A 20,529-nucleotide genomic window follows, 5' to 3' on the forward strand; every position below is an offset into this window, starting at 1 on the left:
GGTAATAGTAAAAGTCTATGTATCTCTTTGCTTTTGTAAAACCAATTCAATAAAAAGTTCCGACATAAGCATCTGGTTTTATTTGCATCCAGGATGTAGATACAAACTTTTTTTTTTGTTTTTTTCAGTTCCTCAAAAACACGGTCAGACCAAACGGCACAAATGCGGTGATCGTTGCTGATTGCCTGCCTCTTTTCTGCTGCACGCTATACTTTCATAACAGATCAGTAAAGACGGGTTTGTGGGGGGAGGGACTTGTGTAGAAACAAAGCCTGACGGGCCGTGCGGGTCGGTGACAGAGAGCAGCAGAGGAGCCAGAGGACCAGGTTTGTGCCTCAGCTGCTGCACCTATGAGAAGACCGCACCGGCTGTAGGAGACGTGGCATCTGATGCAGGTTTTATCCTCTTCTCTCCATCTGACTGAAGGTACGACTTCAAGCTTCAGCTTGATTGATGGCAGTTTGTGAAACTCACTAGATAGGAAGTTTGTGGTTTCTCAGTTCTTCAGTTTGTATTTGCTTGTACCAATCTGTTCACAGCCAAGGCACACCATTTGTTTCCAGTTTGTCTTTAGATTTTCAATCAGAACACCCGGAAAGGCCTTGTAATTTTAATCAGTTTATGTTTGTGCCAGATAAAATGCTTCACAGTAGAGGCCTTGCCCTAATTATGAAGAAATCCTCTTTTCCTCTCTAATCCTTTAATAATCGCAAGAACTAAACATTCCTATTTTGTCCAGCTGGTAACACTCCTGTGTTATAGACCATTTGTAGCTGCCGTTATAGTTTTGTGTTGTCTTTGCCGGTCAAATCGATGTGTTTTCTGCTGTAAGGTGAAAGTAGGTGCAGCTACAGCAAGCTGGAACATGTGGTGGAAAAAATGCTATGCCTTCAGTCAGAGACCAGCATGAACACCCTTTATTCACCAACAGGGTTGAACCTGTGGAGTTGATAAATACGAAGACTGCTCCAGGGGAGACTGATTCACAGGCTTCTGCAGCACATGTCCAGGAGACCGCCACATCAATGAGGACACCTGGCATGGCGGTATTCAAGCAGGAGAACGTGGAAGACTTCTATGATATTGGAGAAGAACTGGGAAGGTGAGGAATCCCTCAAAGTTGTGTGAAGAGGAAGGTATTTCCTCCCTGCTCTTTAAATGTCACTCTGTGTGTGTGTGTGTGTGTGTGTGTGTGTGTGTGGTTGAGGTCTCTGCGGGCTGCGTGGCGCAGCCTATGAAGGTATGCACACAGCTGGCCTGTTTAAGCTTGAGCTGGGGAGCGTCACTGTGACTAAACGGGTTGGAGTTTACTACATAGGATAAAGGCTGACATGCAGACACAGTAAGACAAACAGGATGTGTTTGGGATAATTAATTATTATTATTACTACTATTATCAGAGCTGATTTCTGGGTACAACATTTACAAATATTTGTGAAGAAAACCTAACTATCTCCTGGGGAAATGAATTTAAGGAAGTTCTCAGAGAACAATATAGACTCACTGAGGAAGCCACATATCTATTTTGTACTTGCCGGCTTAGGCATGTGCAGCAGCAGATAGAGTGGATGTAAACGGATGGCGACCTCTAACCTTTTCGCTGTTAATCCAAGTAAACACACTGTGTCCTAACGCTTTCTCATGGCCGTTTCCTCCAAAACATCTTTGTCTCGGCTGCACCAGTTGTATGTTTACACCAAAGGAAGAAGAATGTCAAACAAAGCATCCCATTTTATGCCAACATGGTATGTATAGTTTAAAGATCATCTTTAGGTCATTAATAAGTGTGGAAAGCAATCAATGATTTATGAATAACTGCCCAATCACTTATCTCTGGAATTTTCCACAGAAAACTGAAAGCTGATAATATTTACAGCAAAACAAGAAATTACTCCTACTCCTTCAATTTTTTTCACACGGCAAACACGAACCTCAGCCTGTGTCCAGTTTTAGACAAGCAAAAAAGTAGTGAATATTTGTGAAGCAGAATGGAATTTTCGAATTTGAATGTGAATGATACAACTACTTTTTTTATTTTTTTTTTACAAATTAAATTATGAAAAGCGTAATGTGCAGATGTAATCAACAGTAATAAAATAATTAATTCCAGTTTCCAATAGCCCATTGAAAAGAATTAAATCAAAGCCCAGACTTAAATCCATTTCAGAATCTGCAGCAATACTTAAAAAAAGATGTTCCAAGGTGACTGAGCTTGATCTATTTTGCAAAGAAGAATGAACGAGGATTTTAGTCTCCGATGTGCAAAACTGGTAGAAATGTGCCAGCCATGTCTTCTGCTTCTGCCGAGGTGAAGAAAGGTCGTTTCAACAAGTATTGATAAGAGGAGCTAGATGCATGTGCATGTGAGACATTGGTGTTTCATTTTCCTTTTACTTCACAGTTACTATGACCTACTTTGTTTTTGTCTATAAAATAACTCCCCCCCCTCCAAAGCTCCAAAGAAGTAAAGTTTGTGGCCTTTATGTTGCAGAATGTGGAAAAAGTTTAGCTTACAAGTTTTATTAAAATTCATGGAAGTGAATAAAAATAATTGAATAAATATAGATCACTTTTTCAAGAGTAAGTTTTCTTTTGAGAACAGCTGAAAAAAAGGACGTGCATTTTGTAAATCCTGATAATATCGGTTGTGTTGAAGCATGAAAATTCTGCTCTGAGTTTATCTCGAGACATGCTCTGAAGAACAGTCACGAGAACCCGGAATCCTGTGGTGAAAAACCACAGAAAGTGAAAACAACAACAACAAAAAAACCTTAGAGACACAGCGAGTCGCCAACTCTGTTTCATACCTCACAGGTGTGACAATTTTCCAAACGAGACGAATGAATCAGCACTGCGTACATTTAGTGATTCATAGCTTTCCACTTGAGTAACTGTTCCTCAGGTGTTGGAAAGGTTGAATGAGATCACCAAAAGGTAGGTTGTCTCCTCCATGGAGATGTTGAGCAAGTCGTTAGCGGGTTGATAATTCATCATTCTGCCCTACCGTCGATGGTGTTTTGTACCACTGAGGACAGCTGTGTTCTTTCCCCTGAACGAACCCAAGCCTGAAGGTGTAAGTCTTTAGATGTGAGGTACTGTCACTGTTTTGTCATCTACGTAATAACATCACATTCACACTGGTACATTTCCCCCCTGCTTCATGAAGTGCTGTTACAAAAGTAAATGTCAGAAGGAAGATTGGTTAGCCCTGCAAGCAATAAGTTTCATTTTTATCTATTATATGGCAACAACATTTAAAATGTAGAATTCAATCTTCTTCCCTCAGTATTGCCAGTGTCGTTCATATCTAATGGTCAATATTATGAGATTGCATTTAATTTAGTGTGATCACTGATCTGAATAACCAGTAACACCCAATCACTGGTTTGAGCCACTCCAGCTGAAGATTGTCTGATTATGGAGGTTTTTGTTTTGGTATGTCTCTAGCATTAAAATAGCATTAACTTAGTCAGAATGATGGGTGGCAATCTTTTATTTTACACGGAATGACTGTTTGTTTGGAAAGCTGAATATGTCTGCTTGTAAGGGAATGAAAGTGTGGTAGCCTTTTTATTCCCAGCCAACTCACCACTTTTAGGGGAGGGGCACTGTTGTATTTACCTGTGTTCTTACAGCTGGATAACACCCTGATCACCCTGACACTTTCTCTGGCATCTCATTAAACCCTCTTTAAATCTTCCAAACATTATCACAGATTACCGTATGAGCTTTGAAATAGTAAGTGATTCACTTGGTGTGCATTGATATTGGAAAAAAGCCTGTGACTGGTCACGATGCGTATGAAACTAGTTGTGCTGTTATATCAGGAAAAAGGTTGGATGAGACAACAAAAACTTGATAAGCTGTTGTCATCAAAAAGGGAGCACCCTTTCTCTTTGCATGCCTAAACAGGAAGAAAAGATGTCTAAACTTTTCTGTTTATGATGAAATCCTGACTGACGTCACTAAGAATTTGGCCGTTGCTCTTTGATAACATCCTGGCAGGTTTGGCATTGTTTTTTTTACAAGCGGTATTCCACACATGGCTATACCATTCTTTTATGTTACAGATCCAACTCTTTATATTCAAGCTGACATGAACGCTAACCCGTAGGGACCCTCCATAAATCACCTCCTAATAGTGTGTTGGGTCACCACTTTCTGCCAGAACAACGTCAGCACAGCTTAGCTGCGATTTTGCAAGTCTCTGGAATGCATCTTGAGGGGTAAAACATTCGTCCAAACAACATTACTCCCTCCGCGGGGTTTGTAATTTGTCACCTCTTCTCCAAAGTACACAACTTGGTGAAGATCTGGTGACTGTGAAGGCTGCAGCATCTGATTTTCATCATTTTCTACTAATTTGCTAATTCTGTGAGCCCCTCCATCCTGTGAATGTGGGTTTGTTGAGATCGCTTGAGGAGGTATTCAGTAAGAGATTATATTATCTCTGAACACATTTCTTCTAATAGATTTGTTGGGAAAAAGTCAAATGTATTAAACCACATTAGCAACACTTCACAGCAGTCCCTTTATTTCCTCTAAAAGTCAAGAAATGGACGTATTTTTTTCTTAATGTTTGCTGCTCTTATGATAAAAGAATTGTTGAAGAAAACATTGACAATCTTTCATAATAATATTATGTCTTTTCCTCGAATTAAACCTCCATTATTTTTGATTATATATATCCTGTGACATTTAGTGTGGACCAGGCAAGGACCTAAAAGTTATGTTTTCAAACCCACTGAATTTTTCCAGGAAACGGTATCTGGAGTGAGTTTTCTCTCCTCAGACAAATGTGGATGTTTGAGTTTTTCTTTTTATGATCACATTGCACGCTAAACTTGTTTGGTGATACGGTGGATAAATATCACAATAAAAATAACTATTTTATTTGCCATTGTCTATGCAAAACCACAAATGCAGTTGTTATCGTAATAAGATAAAATGCAGACTATGTATTTTTTAAGCAACTGATGGGCAAATGTTTACAGGAAACTGTATTTCTGTCCTGTCCCACAAGACAAGGTCCTGTGAAAGAAACTGACTAGAGAAACATTGTCAGTTTGAAGAAGTAACAAATGACGCTTGTGATGCAGCAACACACATTTCAGACTCAGATGTTGTGAATAAACATATAGCTGTGAAAGAGCTATACTGCCCACCATATATCTTTACTCCAGACAGGAGACATGTATTTTTGTATTTATGTGAGGAGTAGGAAAAGAGTGTGTGTAGTTTGCTCTGGAATACAGACATTACTACTTTTGAGTAAAAAAGAAAGAAAAAAAAAACACTCCATGGGGAATTTTCTGGAATTCCTAAAGTTCCTGTTTGACAGAGGTCAATTCATACGCAGCGCTGCAGCTCCTCTGATGATTAATCATTCTGAAGATGTTCTGAACATTTTCAGGGTGTAGAACATCAAAAGATGCCATTTTTAGAGCAAATAAGCGTCTTGTTAGTCTAATTTAGTGTTTTCATGCCCATTAGAGGATATCCATGTGCTTCCCCCCTGAGCTCCTCAACATTTGGTGTGCAGATGACGGAGATGATCGGTTTAGGACGGTGAATCAGCTACCATTCTGACTGTCTTTGTCACGCAGAACCAGCAGTTACTCAGTTGGGAAGCACATTTTGATATCTCGTCGGCGCCGCTTGTCGGAGCATTCTCTCCACCTGGTCTGCGGATAATGGTCCCGTCAGCTGTTGGGAATGGAAACTCTGGAGCGACGTGACACTTTCAGCCACACCGACGGGCTGAAATACGAAGACAAACAGCACCGCCACCATCACTCCTCTCTCTGCTGTTACTCTACACTTTGTAACCACACTTTAAACAAAGGCTGTACACTGACACCTGGTTCGGCCACTTTCTCATATTTTAAAGGCATCTATCAACTCAAGCTTTTACACTTAGAGGAGATTCCTAGGATTGCTCGCCATGTGACACTTCCTCCCCTCAGGCCATTTGATGCTCGCCTTTTTGCAAAACAAATTCTTTAGGTCTACTTCCCTCCTCCTCAGTTCACACATAATGATGGTCTTCAATAACAGGGTCAGCCTTTCAGGGAGGGCTCAGGGGTGGAGATGGTCTGTGAACAGATCGTACAGAGGGAGTATTTGAGTTTCCAAACTGCTTTAGCCCCCATCCACCCACTCTGTGGTTATTTTTCCAATGAGGCATGTATATGCAACAGTTTCTGGGGCATTGTTGCAAGTTAAATCCTCACTTTCCCTTTTGCTCTCTGCTGAAACATGTTCTTATGGAATACAAACCTTCAAAAGAACCCATGGCTTTAGGGCTTTAATAGAAAGGCTTCTTGAAAGTAATCTACAGCGCAAAACGACAGTTCAAATAAATTCCTCTTCAACAGACTCACAGGTAGAACACCCGTTAATGTCTTCACCTGTCTTATGGCATTCTCAACCTTGGTATGCCAAATCAGTATCTCTAAAAATTCCCCAAAACATTACAAAACAGCAACCCAACAGGGATTAGTTTGGTGTTTTCAGTTTGGTATTCTGAGGTAAACATTCGTCGGTTTACAACATAGTGTTGTGTTATTAACAAAAGGCAATGCGCAAACAGTTTTCAATGGTAAATATGCACATGGTAAAGATGAAAACAATGGGATAAGGGGGTGTGTAAAATTGAAATTCCAGGTGGGAAAATCTGATGTTTCTCCCCTATTTCAACTTCATAATCCAGCATGGCTGATTGGAACATTGTAAAAACTCCAATATAACACTGCAAAATTTTGTCGGAATACTGAAACATGCAACAAAGTACACTTTTATCAGCTTGTATGTCAAAGTGTTGTTAGGTAGGTTACCAATCACACAACATTTAGCATATCCTGATGGTCTTCCAGTTTGCAGTCAGATCAACTTGGGTCACATGTGAAACCCAGCATGATAGTTTTTCCTCCCTCTCTGTTTCTTTCTACACTGGAAATGTTTGAAACACATCCCAGAGCACTTCTGTGTTTGCTTGTGCTGAAAGGAAAAAATCAATGTGCTTGAACAAGTCGTCCTTTTGGAAAATTCTACTTATTGTAATGGCCAGAGTGACTAATTGCTCTACGTAACAATTAGTCACTAAGAGCTACTCTGGTGGCACAATGTGAACTTTCAATTCTTCTCCCATCAGGTGCCTATGTAATTCTGTTTAGCATTTTGTTATTTTCTAGGAGGGAGGTTCACAGAGGATACTTTTCAGCAGTGAGTAAGAGCTGGACTGGGTGTGTCTATAAAGCAACCAATTGGTTCAACTCTCACACAACATTGTGGTTGAAGAGGACTCAAAGAATCAGCTGTAACTTTATACCGCAATGTTTGCCTTGTATTCATTTCCTCTGAGATGCACCAGTGTTCTCTGTGTAAGCACTTATTAAAGGTACACAAGAAGGTTTAGCCACAGCTGCTACTGTGTAAGAAACCATCTCAGCCTACCTGCCTATCAAACCCATCCCACTCTGCAGCAGATAGAGATCATGTTAACAGAGGGACACAACAAGTAACGCATCATCTCATGATCTAAACACATTTAAAAAGTGATGGGAAACAAAGTCTTCGACTTCCATCAGCTCAGACAGGAAATAGTTGTTTCTCGTGGTTTGTTATACCAGCAAACCACTAGAAAGTGGGACGTTTTTCCACAGATTAAGGACTTAAATTTATCTCTCAAAACAACGTTTATTATCCAAAATGGAGTAAGTCTGGAGCCAGTATTCTTTTGCTTCCAAGTAGAACCACAGTGTTATGTAAAACTAGCCCTTGTTACGCAGGAGGTTTGTTATGAATATGAAAATCATAGGAAATGAAAGGCATTTCCTATGCCATGTGACATATGAGCTACACTCATTTGTCACAGTGTAGCTGTGACATATGAGGCTTTAAGTTCAGCCAACAGGGGGATTTCCAAATGTATTACTAGAGCACAAGCAGCAGAATCTGCTTGTGCTCTAGTCTGATGAGGTAAAAATCATGTTACTCAGAATGAACAATTACAAGTGTGGAGGAGCAGTTTAAGTAATACCTGATGGCTAAGTCATTATCCGCCTCATTAAAAAAATAACATGAAGCACATGAGGAAACAGAAAAACTGTGAAGACTCATGAACTGTGATTACAGTATTGTGACTGATAGTCATTATTTTGCCTGCTGTAAGATTGCTCTCAGGCACAACATCTCAAAAGAAAATGTTTTTTTCTTAAATATTGTGAAAACAAGTGTGTAAATTTGATACTCCAGCTTTTTGCGGATATGTAATTTAGCCCATCAGTAACAAAAAAAAAAAGACCTTACAAGGTGTGTGCAACATTTGCAAAAGATATAAGCATTTTTTTTCGCAAGCATGCCCATGAACTCCACTCATATTTTGAATGACCGAAGAATAATGGCCGAGTAACCCAGAGGTTTGTTTTCCCAGTCTGGGTGTTTGGAGTCAGGCGGTCAGTCCACAGCAGCAGGAAATGACTGAAGCAGCAGGAGCGTCAGCAGGATTACTTTAGTCTGAGAATCCCCTCAAAACAAAGTCATAGGCTTCCTATATATTGTTAACTGGATGTTGTGTTGGAAAATGTTTTCATACGTGTAGTTCATTATGTCGTTGGGCCATTTCTGACTGAAAAGTCTGATGCACACGACAGTAAAAGGAAGACGTTTAACGGAGTCAAAAGGAGCAGTCAGCTCATCCATCAAGGGTCAAGAATTCAGCGGCTGTAGCAAAACACATCCAAAACACAATGAACCAATTGTGGATGGTCTGAAAGCTGCACCTCTGTTATGAAAAATTCAGAGTTTGTGGGATTCTTTCAGTGGACTAGATGCTGGAACAGAAGGAAGAGCTTTGGCAGGAAGTTGAGTGAAGTAGGAGGTGAGAGACTCTGTCCACACGATCAGCCTGGTTGATTGTTCTCTGTCTCATCAGGAAACAGGAAGTAATGAACTACACCAGAATATTTCAGACGTTTTTGACACACAGGTTCCTGCTTAGTATTTGTTTAGCTATGTCCTGTTGTCATAAAATGTCACATGCTCCAAACTTATACACCAAACGACTGGACATATTTATCATGCCAATTATTAATAATCTTGCTTTTTTAACTTTGTGTCCACAGCGGGCAGTTTGCAGTTGTCAGGCGTTGTAAAGAGAAGAGCACAGGCACTGCGTACGCTGCCAAGTTCATCAAGAAGCGCCAGAGTCGAGTCAGCAGACGGGGCGTGAAGAGAGAGGAGATTGAGAGAGAGGTGGACATCCTGCAGGAGATCCAACACCCAAACATTGTCGAGCTGCATGACGTCTATGAGAACCGCACAGATGTGGTGCTCATCCTCGAACTGTGAGTCACTGCACGATTCAGTCAGTCATTGTGGCTTATACGCTTCTGTATTTTTGGTTAAAACAAATTAGCTTTAAATGTACATGCTCAGCTTTTTTCACATTTTGACATTACACAGACAAAGCTTACGATTTTTTAGTGTGTTTTTCATGTGTTGAGCAGCACCTTAAATTAATATGCAAGGGGATTTTGTGCTTGCCCCCCAGAGCTTTGCAAACTAAGGTGTACAAAGCTTTGCATGTCAAGGTTTTGCACAAAACCTTCACGGGTGGAGCCCAGTGTAATTCAGATCCTAAATTAAAATTTATACCTGACCATTCTAATACTGCTTGAATTTAATCCAAACCACTGTAGCTCTGGTTGTATTTTTAGGGTTGTTGTCTTGATGAAAGGTAAATCGCCCCCTCAGTCAAGCATTTGAAGGTTTTCTCCCAGGATTGTCCAGACCAGCTTTCCTGCCCCAGTTGATAAAACGTATCCCCACAGCATGACGCTGTCACCTCCATTTTTCATTGTGATGATGATGTGTGCAGCACAAGTTACTCTGGTCTCGTCTGACCAGAGTAACTTCTTCCACATGTTTGCTTTGCCCTCCATATGGCTAGCGGCAAACTTTAAACACGATTTCTGACAGCATCTTTCAGCAATCACTTTCCCATTAAGTTGAGATTCCAGGACTGAATGACAATTGTTTTCCTGGAGAAAGATTGTCCCTCCATCAAACTCTGATTAAATGACAAACAGGTGGACTATATGTTCTAATTAGGTCACTGCTGAAGAATATACATTGCACTCACAGAATCATTTAGACGTATCAGAGTAAAGGGGACTGAATTGAATGCCACACTTTGCAGATTTTTATTTGCAAATTGGTTACTGACCTAACATTTCACAGTTATGCAACGTGTTGTGTTGGTCTGTCATGTAAAATCATAATAAAATGATGCTTGGAACGTTGTCATGGGACAGAATGTGGAAGTATTCAAGTGTTTATTGGAGCCAGAGGAATCTCTTAAAAAATGTATTCCTGAGTTGAATAACTAGCGCAACTCGCTGGCCTTGAACTTTGGTGTTTCTGCTCACATGAACTGTTTGCTGAAACTGTTGTTTGTTTAAAGCCTTTGGCTGGAAAGGATCATGTGTGTGAGATAGAACCAAATGATCTGACAAAGAAAATAATGCCTTTGCCCCAGCAGAGCCCCCTTTGAGTCCAACGAGGGCCTGGGAAAATGTAGGGCCTAATTAGGACCAGAGAAAACCCAATCCAATTATTGTTGAGTGACTGACGGACTGAACTGGTTGTTAGCTGCAAGATGGTTCTCTGTTTATGCATAAACCGCCATAAGCCTTTTCATTAGGTTTATGGAGGGAAAACAGTGATTCATATGTAGAGTTAATGTCTCCCGAGTTGATGCAACAAACATATATTCTGTATCTAAGGCATCCAGGAGTTGTGCATCCAGCTCCTGAGAACACACTTTAGATAAAGGAGTGCAGAGGCCCTTGCTCTTGATTATCTGAGTCCACAATAAGCAAGTGTGTACATGTCCGTGTGTGTTCGCAGGGTCTCCGGAGGGGAGCTCTTTGATTTCCTGGCTCAGAAAGAGTCTCTCTGTGAGGAGGAGGCCACTCAGTTTATTAAACAGATACTAGACGGGGTGCAGTACATCCATTCGAAGGGGATTGCGCATTTCGATTTAAAGGTACAGTATGTTCCACCCATGATTAAATGCTTTCTCTAGGGCTTTGAGAACTTTGTGTGAAATTCACCCAGCACGTCTTTAATGTTTCTGAGTCAATGTCTCACCACTCTGATATGCATATCCTTCCTGTTTTGGGGTGGGAAGCATTTAGACTGTCAGATAGAAACTCCACAAGGTTATCTCTTCTATCTCAGAGAGTCGGGTCGCCCACGCAGGCTTGTTAAAATTGTTGTCCTTTTTTTTTTTTGAACTCTCCTTTTCTTTTTTTTTATTTTCTGCATTTAAAGTGAGAGAGTGCTAATGTACGTTGAACCTAAGCCTCAATCTATTAGTCATGACAAATCCAGCTGGTCCTTCATTTTCCAATAAAGCAATGCTAAAGTGTATTATGTTTGGAGGACGGAAAGGGGATGATTTGTAGTTATGTATTTTTTTCCCCAAAAGATTTCCCCAAAAGACTTTTCACATAGATTTGAGATGCCTTTCCCATAAAGGCAGAAAGAAGTCGCTGGAAGTGTTTAACCACTAAGAAACATGTAATCGTCCCAGAGATTTTACCTCACAATCGGTCCAGTTTGGGTCATACAATCAGTGGCAGTTCCTGATTAAATGGTGCCCTTGGTTGAGTCTCTCCTCTTAAAAATTGATAAAAAATAAATTTAAGCAAATCTCTGGCGAGGGTAGAAATTCCAGTCCCAGTTCATCATTCTAAGCATTATAGATTTTCAAAAACTGCAACTCAATACTGATTCTCTGTAATGGATAAAGTCATATTTCATTACAGTGCTTAGATTATGCATCGTTCTGGTCTCATTCAAATAGGAAGCAGTTAACTTGCTTTGGGGAACAGCTGACAGGCTCTGAGCCATATCACCCTTATGAAAAAGCATCACTGCATACAATGGCTTTTCAGTTTGCAACACAGTGATTTGCTGCTTGCTCTTTGTAAATACATCTTGTTAGACAATATGCTTCAGCAGCTAAGGGGTATTTGATGAAAAGGATGCCTAGCTGCTGGCAGGCTCTGTTCAGGAAATCAGGAAAAGCCTTTTCAACTTCCACATTTTCCCTCATTCTGCCAAATACAGCCGGGACTAACAATATTAATTTATCTTTAAACTTCGATAATTCCACCAAAAAAATAATAAAAGCCAAGATTCCTTGAGCAAATGTTCTATTTTTTCTCTAACTCTTCATTGGATTATGATTAAACTGGATTTATTTATTTTTTTTTAACTATCTGGGGTTCAAATATTTCCCTTTTTATTTTGTTGAAATGGAGCTTCTCTGAGTCACTTTTCTCCCCTATGTGTCAGAGCTAAATACAAACATTTTTTACACAGGCCACACAGAGTAAACAGCTTTTGAATTGAGAAATATTTGCAGAATCTGACCAAAATTGTATCACGTTACTCAACCGACTCTTGCTGGCATCCTGTGTGGAAAAAGCAACAAATCGAGAGGCCCACAGACCGCCTTCCAGTTTGTGATTTGAATGTTTGCATCTCAAAGGTTTCCATATGATTATGAGTCCCTCTTATGATATGCATAAAATGAAGCTCTGTAGCAAAACTGCAGTGAGCTGATAGATACAAGAACCTTTGAAAATGTGTCTTATAATTTTCACTAACACAAATACCTGCTTTTCTTTAATGCATACATTTAAAGGCAGTTTTATCCAGGTAACCTGAGTTGACTACCTGTTCACTCATTATCCAATCTTAGCAGCAAAACAAAACAAACAAACAAAAAAATCTGTTCAAAAAAACATCTACTTTTGTTGTGCTTGTCCTGCAGCCTGAAAACATAATGCTGCTGGATAGGAGCGTCCCTCTGCCGCGCATTAAAGTCATAGACTTTGGACTGGCACACAAAATAAAACCTGGGGCAGATTTCAAAAACATTTTTGGAACACCTGAATTTGTGGGTAAGAGCTTTTTCTTTTTTTTTTTTTACCTTCTGGAACATTTTCTCACTCAAACTGCTTGTCGTCTGACCATTTGTAGTCTGCAAAGTTAAGTTTGCTTTGTCTATTTTCAGCTCCAGAGATAGTCAACTATGAGCAGCTAGGACTGGAGGCAGACATGTGGTGAGAGCCTCTAATTACGTCCGACCCTGCTGGCTTCCACACAGCGAGCCGCTGTGCATAACTTTGGATTAATCTTGTGCTGTTTTCACAGGAGCATCGGAGTCATCACCTACATACTGTGAGTTGGTATCTCAATGCGTCGGAGGGGATTATGTGGAGAAGGCCCTGGTCAGTGTGCGTGAATGTCTCTGTGCTGTTGTTTCAGTTTGAGCGGCATCTCGCCTTTCCTTGGTGAAACAAAGCAGGAAACGTTGGGAAACGTCTCGGCGGTGGATTATGACTTTGATGAAGAGTTTTTCAGTAATACCAGCGAGCTGGCCAAGAGCTTCATCAGGCAGCTACTGGAGAAGGACACGAGGTAAAACAATGGAAAACAGCTGAGGGACAATCTAACATGTAACAGGGGATCTGCTGTCAAACATCAGTCAGTCCAGATTTATGGCACACCGTGATTTGCCAAAGTATTAATACCATTTGAACGATTTCACATTCAACGGCAAACTTCAGTGTGTTTTATTAGGCTTTTATGTGGCACAAGGTGGTGCATGATTGTGCCATGGAAAGTAATACTTCACGTGAAAAGTGTTTAAATATTAAAAACCTAAAAACGACAACGCACATTTATATTCAGCCTGTTTGAGTCAAAACTTTGAAGGAGCAACGTTTCACTGCAGGAACAGCAGGATGTCTTTCAGGGTGTCTCTGTACCATCTTTGAGCTACTATAAATGAAATGTGTCCTCTTTTCTTTTCTAAAATAAACCACTATCAGTCAGGCTGCATGAAAAGCTATTTAAACACACATGTTCAAGTGTTGCCACAGATGATCAGCTAAACAGCGCTCTGGAATTTGACAGTAATGCTTTGAATCCATTGTTATTTTTGCTCTGGTTGTACGTTTATGGTTATGTCCTATGGAAAGTGAACTTTAGGCCAAGTATCATTTTTTTAACTAACAAGTTTTTATCCAGGAGTTTAGTATTTATTTGACAAATGCACCACACATTTCATATCATGCAAAATATCCATGTTTTCAAAAATAAAAATGCAAGACAAAAACTGAAAAGTGAGGTCAGCACTTGTCTTCAGTTCTCTATACTCTGATTCCCTTAAATAAAATCCAGTGCAATAAACTGCCTTCACTAGTCACATAATTAACAGTGTCCACCTCGTGTGATGCAAATCTATCTGGGCAGAAAACTGCAAGCCATCCCACACACATACTCTCCACTGAGAATAGGTGGCAGCATCATGCTATGAAAATGAATTTGAATGCACATCACACTTTTCAGATTTTATTTGTCAAAAAAAAAAACTATTTATCCTTCTTATTCCACTTTTAAATCATGCGTAACCCTGTGATGGTCCCAATAATTCCCAATGGCGCATGTTTATGTATAAGTTTAAAATAAAATGTCACACTAATATGAATAAATTCAAGTAGTACACACAGTTCTGTAAGGCACGTTTTGTACTTTGTGTTTATGACGATATTATGTATAGTATCAGTAAACATAAGCTAACTATCATAGACAAAATAATACTTATCTTTATTTGCATGCATCATCTGTTTCCATTTAAATAACCCTCCAGGAAACATGATATTCCTGCGAGCCTTTTCATCTGACTGAACTCCTCAGAGAGTTTTAATTGTAATGCATGACAGACTAGCTCGCCTTGTGTGTGTCAGACTCGTTTACTCAGCTGCCCTTTTTCTGTCAATTTCAGAAAACGAATGACCATCCAAGATGCCTTGAATCACCCATGGATTAAGGTATGTGGTGGACTCGGACTGCTCTGTGGCGTGTTTGGTGTTGTTCTAGTCATGTCTTATTGAAAATGAAACAAGGGAGGTTGCTAATGTCAAATGCCGTGCCTGGGTAACAGAGTCACTACTCGTAGGAAAAGTAGATTTATTATTAAAAGTTCAAAGATAACTGACTGCAGTCTCAGAGTCCCTGAGTTTACACCCGCTGGCTTGTGGATGTTTCTGGACTTCACTCCCACCTGGGGTATTTATTTCAGCCTTCACAACTTACAACCACCGCGGCATCATATAGACCCCGAGGGTGTGTGAAAAGTCTCTTTGTCTAAATGTGACTGAACCGAAACAAAATATCACAGGTTTTGATGGCGAGGAAATGCAACAGCCTACGACGTTGAGGAAGTTCACTCACAATGGTTGCTGTAATGCATGCAAAAGGTGTTTTTTTTTTTTTTTGCTGTTTTGTTTTGCTGTAAAGTCCCACCATCCTGTTTGGATCAGAGCATGAAACCAGGAAACATTACGCACTCATCAAGAATGTTTGCAGTGTTTTTACCATCTTCATGCACTAATCACCGCTGTGGCTCATCTACTGGGATTTTCACCACAGTGTGTGTTTTCAAGACGGATCTGTGTGACTGCCTCTCACTCAGTGTTCCCCCCTACCCCCCTTCCTCCTTCAATCCTTCTTAAGTCCTGCGGCCAAACGGAGGAGGATGGCAATGTGTCTGGAGCCGAGAAGAAAACCGAAAAGCTGGAAAGCAAACGTCTGAAGGAGTACCGCATCCAGTCACGCGGCAGCTTGCCTCAAAACAACACGTACATTAACGTGGAGTGCTTTGCTTGTGTGGTGAGGCACATCGGCTTCATGGAGAAGGGGCCGTTGGAGGTGCAGGGTCCCCACAGCACGCTGCAATGCGGCGTGGAAGCAGTTCTCCATCTACGTCGACAAGGAGGCCTAGTACAAGGGGCAGAAGAGCGAAGCTGTGAGGAAACTTCCCTCTCAGGCTCACTTTGAATTTTGTAAAATGGAGGCAGTTGCAGGAGGACGTCAAGGCGATGAATGCGACACTGGAGAACATCAGGCAGAGCCAACTGGACATCATGGGGCTGGAGCTGAACTGGGAGCTCCGTCAACTCCTGAGGGAGTTAATGGAGCATCCAGAACTGCGGTCTGAGTGCAGACGTAAACCAGGCTCTGCCGCAGGAGTCCTGCGGATCTGAACTGTGTCCAGAGGCCAAACCACGTATGAGAGTCTGCCTAATGTAGAAACGGAGTCAGTTTTATTATTCTTAAAAATCCTCATGGGATCTAAAACGCTGAATTTTTTTTTTTATGGATCTGAGCTTCTGAATGCCTGCAAATTTTCTTTCTTGACAAATTGTCCTCAAACATTTGATAAGGTGCCACCTCAGGAAATCTTAAGTTGTTTTTAATCTAAGATAACATCAGTAAAACATGGCAAACTCAGCAGACTGAAATCATCAATTTAAAAAAAATCGCCACTCAAACTTTTTATGTTTATGTTGTTGTTTAAACTCACTAATTGAAAGAAGTTCCGTATAGTGTAGCAGATTCTGGAGCTGATCGCATGCATGATGACCAGATCCCGTCTATATTAAGCATACTCTTATTTGTCTCTAAAATATGCTCATTAATTATCATAGCCTTAAGATAGCCTTACATTAGTTTCAAAACCTTTTTATTTCTGATCTTCAGTTGTCTAGTGAAAGATCCTGCTGATGGATTGGAAACATATAACCACATTTCCAATGGTAGAATGGTAGAAAATCTCCACTGACGGAAAAATGAATGCAGGTGTTGATACTTTTATTAGAGTTTGAGAACCACAGTTCTAGATGAAGGTTAATATGTGATAGAAACATTTTATACAGGAAATGTAAGTATGAGGTAGAATTTTGTGAAAAAAGCCTCTTTGTTTTTGCTTTCATGATAAAGGAGAAAAAGTTTTGCTCATTAAGTTTCTTTGAATATAAATGGACACACAGGAAGTAGCACAGAGACTGCCTGTCTACACTATTTATTTAAATATTTATATACTGTTAAGTTCTATAGAAATGATTTTAACTGGAATTTTTCTGGAGCATCATGAGGAACTGGTTGCATCCCAGCTGGATGCGAGTTTAGGTTTGCATATGCATCTGTGCAGCAACTTATAACCTGGATGTTTTGCCTCATCTATTTAAAATTTTCCTGTTTCCTCTATTCTAAAGAAATATTTATAGTTTACAACTTCTTCTAATTTGACTCAACTCTCTGCATCACTTGTTAACATTTGGTCTTGCAGGTACAGAAGTTTTCTTATTTTCCAAATCCACTCAGATTGAAAGTTTAATTCAGTGATTCTAGTGCAGTTCATCTCATGTTTGTAACAACATAAAATGTTAGAAATAGATTATTTAGACAAAGTTAAGCGATGTTTAGGAGACTGGTTTATCAGTTGAAGAAGTAGCTTGGTTTTCTCCATCTGTCCACTGATGGTTTCAGTTCGTTATCACTCATTTGCGTTCCTTGTCTAAGCTCGTCTGTCTCACATCAGGCACTAACCCACACCAACTACTAACAGGCTCAGCTGCCTGTCCAAAAATAAACTTATCTAACTTCCTAACGGTTCCAGCTTGAACTCAGACATTTTTAGAAAGCATTGCCTACTTGTAGATCATGGAACTATGATTACAGTTTGTTTCTGAAATACTTTTAAACTTTGTAATTATGTTGGTTATTTAAAAATGAAAGTATTTCACACTGAGCACAAAATCAAGCACTTTTCTTAATTTAACAATGTCAGAAAGTTTATATATTTATTTTTTTCTTTATTATTTTATTTATTTATTTATTTATTTATTTATTTATCTATTTCACTTGATGGTAGTTATTGTTTCTTAAAGATTTATTAAAAGATGTTATTTTTGCTTTTGATTTATTTAAATTTGCACTTTTACTCGGTGTTAAAACTGTTTACGTTTTGTATTTCTTTCATGAAGATGACAAAGATCCATCACCCATTATAAGACCTCTGGTGTATAGATACATTTCTTTAATTCTACTTTAATTTGCTTTTCCAAATAAATATTTTTTTTCTCATGTTTTGTGTTTTCTTTTTTAACTCTCAAATAAAAGATGTTTTTCTTTACTATAAACTCACTTTTTAAATTGCAATTTTAGCAAGACCCTTGACCTGTCTCAGGCTTGTTGTCAAAATCTGAGCAGTGTGAATCTATAGGTGAATAAAACATTTAGCATTCACATATTTTCTTTGTCATATCATCCCATGTTGTGTGTCCTTAGCCTCTTAACTCCAGGCAGGCGATGGTGAAGAGGCTCTCAGTGGTCAACTTGGAGAACTTTAAAAAGCAGTATGCAAGACGACGCTGGAAGGTAAATTGCAGGATGAGGATTCAACTCAGATTTAATTCTTAAATCATCTGTGGAAAATGTTGCACTTGGTTAATTTTGTGATTGCACATCTTTTTTTTTTTATTTATGATGTTTTCAGTTGTCCTTTCGAATTGTGGCTTTGTGCAACCACTTAACGAGGATCATGAAGAAGGGTCAGAAGCTGCCTGCAGAGGATCAGGTGAGGAGAACGTTGCCAGGGTTCAGCAGTTGCAGTGGTGGAATATTTTAGGAAAGCTGCCTCCAGACTTTGCTGATGCAAGTTTAGACTGATGCTGCTCTCGTATATGAGCTGCTATTTCACAGCCAGTCGTCCGCAAGGGCTTTGCTTCTGACAGAGACTGGAGGCAGAGTTGCGTGGTTTACCTAACTTTGCATACATGTGTCTAGAAGCAACTTTCCTTTTAATTTAACATCAGCCACCCATAATTATGATTTTGTATTTAGGCATGGACAAATTTGTCTACAGTAGTGATAAAGATGTTGAATCTCACACTAAACAAATAAAACATTTCTACTCTGGACAATTACGTGTTTGTTTTAAACAAAAGCAGCGAGCATATTTGTCTTGCCACCTCAACAAATCGGCGCTTGCCGATAAACGTGGCTGTATCTAATTAGATAGAAACACACAAATATTTGAGCAAGAATTTGTATTTTGAGAAATGGTACTAAATTGGAGTGGATAAACAAAATACCTAATGGCTTTTGTACATTTGTTTAATTGAGAAAAGTTTACTTTTGAAAAATATATTTTTCAGATACATTAGATGTACTTTGATAGATTTTGTTATGCTTAGGAGCAGATGGTGACATTCCTTCTTTTGCATGTGTCTTTACTAGTCTATATAGATGTACTATAGATGTTTCTTTGGAAAAACCTTAGGGCATTCCAATACATATTTTTTGTGGTTCAAATGTGCATATATGTGCGGCAGTAATGCAGAGACATTGTTAGTTGGACTAGAATACAATAGTTAAAGTTGTAACTCTGGATTTTACCTTAAAAAGATCATATTTTTATTTCTACACTCTGCTGCTGTCACAATATCAATGATGCAAACAACTTTTTTTAAATTTATTTTAATCAGAGGGATTGTGAAAGTGACCAAGAGGAGGAAATTCTCAAGAGGAGGCCCAAGACCAGAAAGAGAAGCAGTACTTCCTGAAGGAGTATTGGTTAAACCCTATTTCGGGTGTAAAACAGTGACTCTGCACCTTTTTTTTTTTTGAAGCACGCAGCAGTTGTGCAGCAACCGCATGTGTTCGAGTTACGCCTGTTTAAGGCAACGTCTGGGTTAGTTTTTGACAAAGTGAGCACACATTCTGCTGCGTGTGACACGGACTGCTGCCGCTTTTTAACTGAAGCTGCTTTCTGGCAGGAGAATATATGCAGCAGCAGCTATACTGTTGACAGGAACTCTTAGCGAATATTCACACTTGCACAAGAATGCAGAGGGGGTTCCTCTCATGACTGCAGCCTCAAAAAGTGCTTCAGCTGTTGTCTATTGATAGAGTCACACGATTTTTATTTTATTTTTCTTGCTGTTTTCTGTCACTGGTTACAAGTTGGTGCTGCTGTCCGAAGTATTTGGAATTTAAAAGTTTTGGCCCCCCGGAGCATCACAAATTGGTAGCAGATCTTTGTAACCAAATGTTTACATGCACTTCCGCTTAGAGATGCAGCCCCGTCTGCGCAGATAGTGTTTACTGTTGTCCTGTACATTTTGCAAGCTCTGCAATAATTCTCATGAGCCTGTATACAGAACCACCTGTTTACTGTATACTTGTAAATGATCATATAAAAAACGCTTTTTTTTCTTATGTGTACATAAAGATGCCATATAAATCTTTATATGTGAAGCTAATTTTGCTGTTTTAATTATTGTCATAATGTGATGTATTTATGGTGTAAATAGAAGCTCTGTAGCTCCAACAAATGTCTTAAGTTTACTTTAACTTTCATCTGGGCTTTTGTAGTTTTAAACACACATTTTATGCTATTCCTGTACGAACTGATGTGTTGTGTAATAAAACTGAAGAATACTTTCATTCTTGATGTTGTATAACAGTGTGGTCAAAAGCATTGGAATATTTGCATATTTATGATATCTCCTGCTTTTTTTTTTTTTTTTTCTTTACTTTCTCCCAGCTACTATTTATTGTCACATCAGTAAGGGTGTTTGGGCTCAGCTGGGTTGAAGGAGA

At 39.4% G+C, this 20,529-nt stretch overlaps 1 protein-coding gene across 1 annotated transcript; it reads left to right on the forward strand.

Moving 5' to 3' along the window:
- Window positions 1-284: 284 nt before the first annotated feature.
- Window positions 285-20,380, forward strand: dapk2b (death-associated protein kinase 2b). The gene is made up of 12 exons (XM_008412248.1): window positions 285-426; window positions 932-1,102; window positions 9,126-9,347; window positions 10,912-11,050; window positions 12,848-12,977; window positions 13,091-13,139; window positions 13,231-13,257; window positions 13,345-13,497; window positions 14,867-14,912; window positions 18,214-18,303; window positions 18,422-18,502; window positions 19,413-20,380. Exons 2-12 carry the CDS (start codon window positions 1,026-1,028, stop codon window positions 19,488-19,490), a joined length of 1,092 nt encoding a protein of 363 aa, XP_008410470.1. The 5' UTR covers window positions 285-426; window positions 932-1,025; the 3' UTR covers window positions 19,491-20,380.
- Window positions 20,381-20,529: the final 149 nt, after the last annotated feature.

Source organism: Poecilia reticulata, linkage group LG6, assembly GCF_000633615.1.
Source record: "Poecilia reticulata strain Guanapo linkage group LG6, Guppy_female_1.0+MT, whole genome shotgun sequence".
Lineage (NCBI taxonomy): Eukaryota > Metazoa > Chordata > Actinopteri > Cyprinodontiformes > Poeciliidae > Poecilia > Poecilia reticulata.

Coding starts and splice junctions, on each gene's coding strand:
- dapk2b (XM_008412248.1), top strand. CDS start 1,026: ATGAGGACACCTGGCATGGCGGTATTCAAGCAGGAGAACGTGGAAGAC. Junction 11,051..12,847: donor TTGCGCATTTCGATTTAAAG/GTACAGTATGTT, acceptor CTTGTCCTGCAG/CCTGAAAACATAATGCTGCT. Junction 12,978..13,090: donor TGGAACACCTGAATTTGTGG/GTAAGAGCTTTT, acceptor GTCTATTTTCAG/CTCCAGAGATAGTCAACTAT.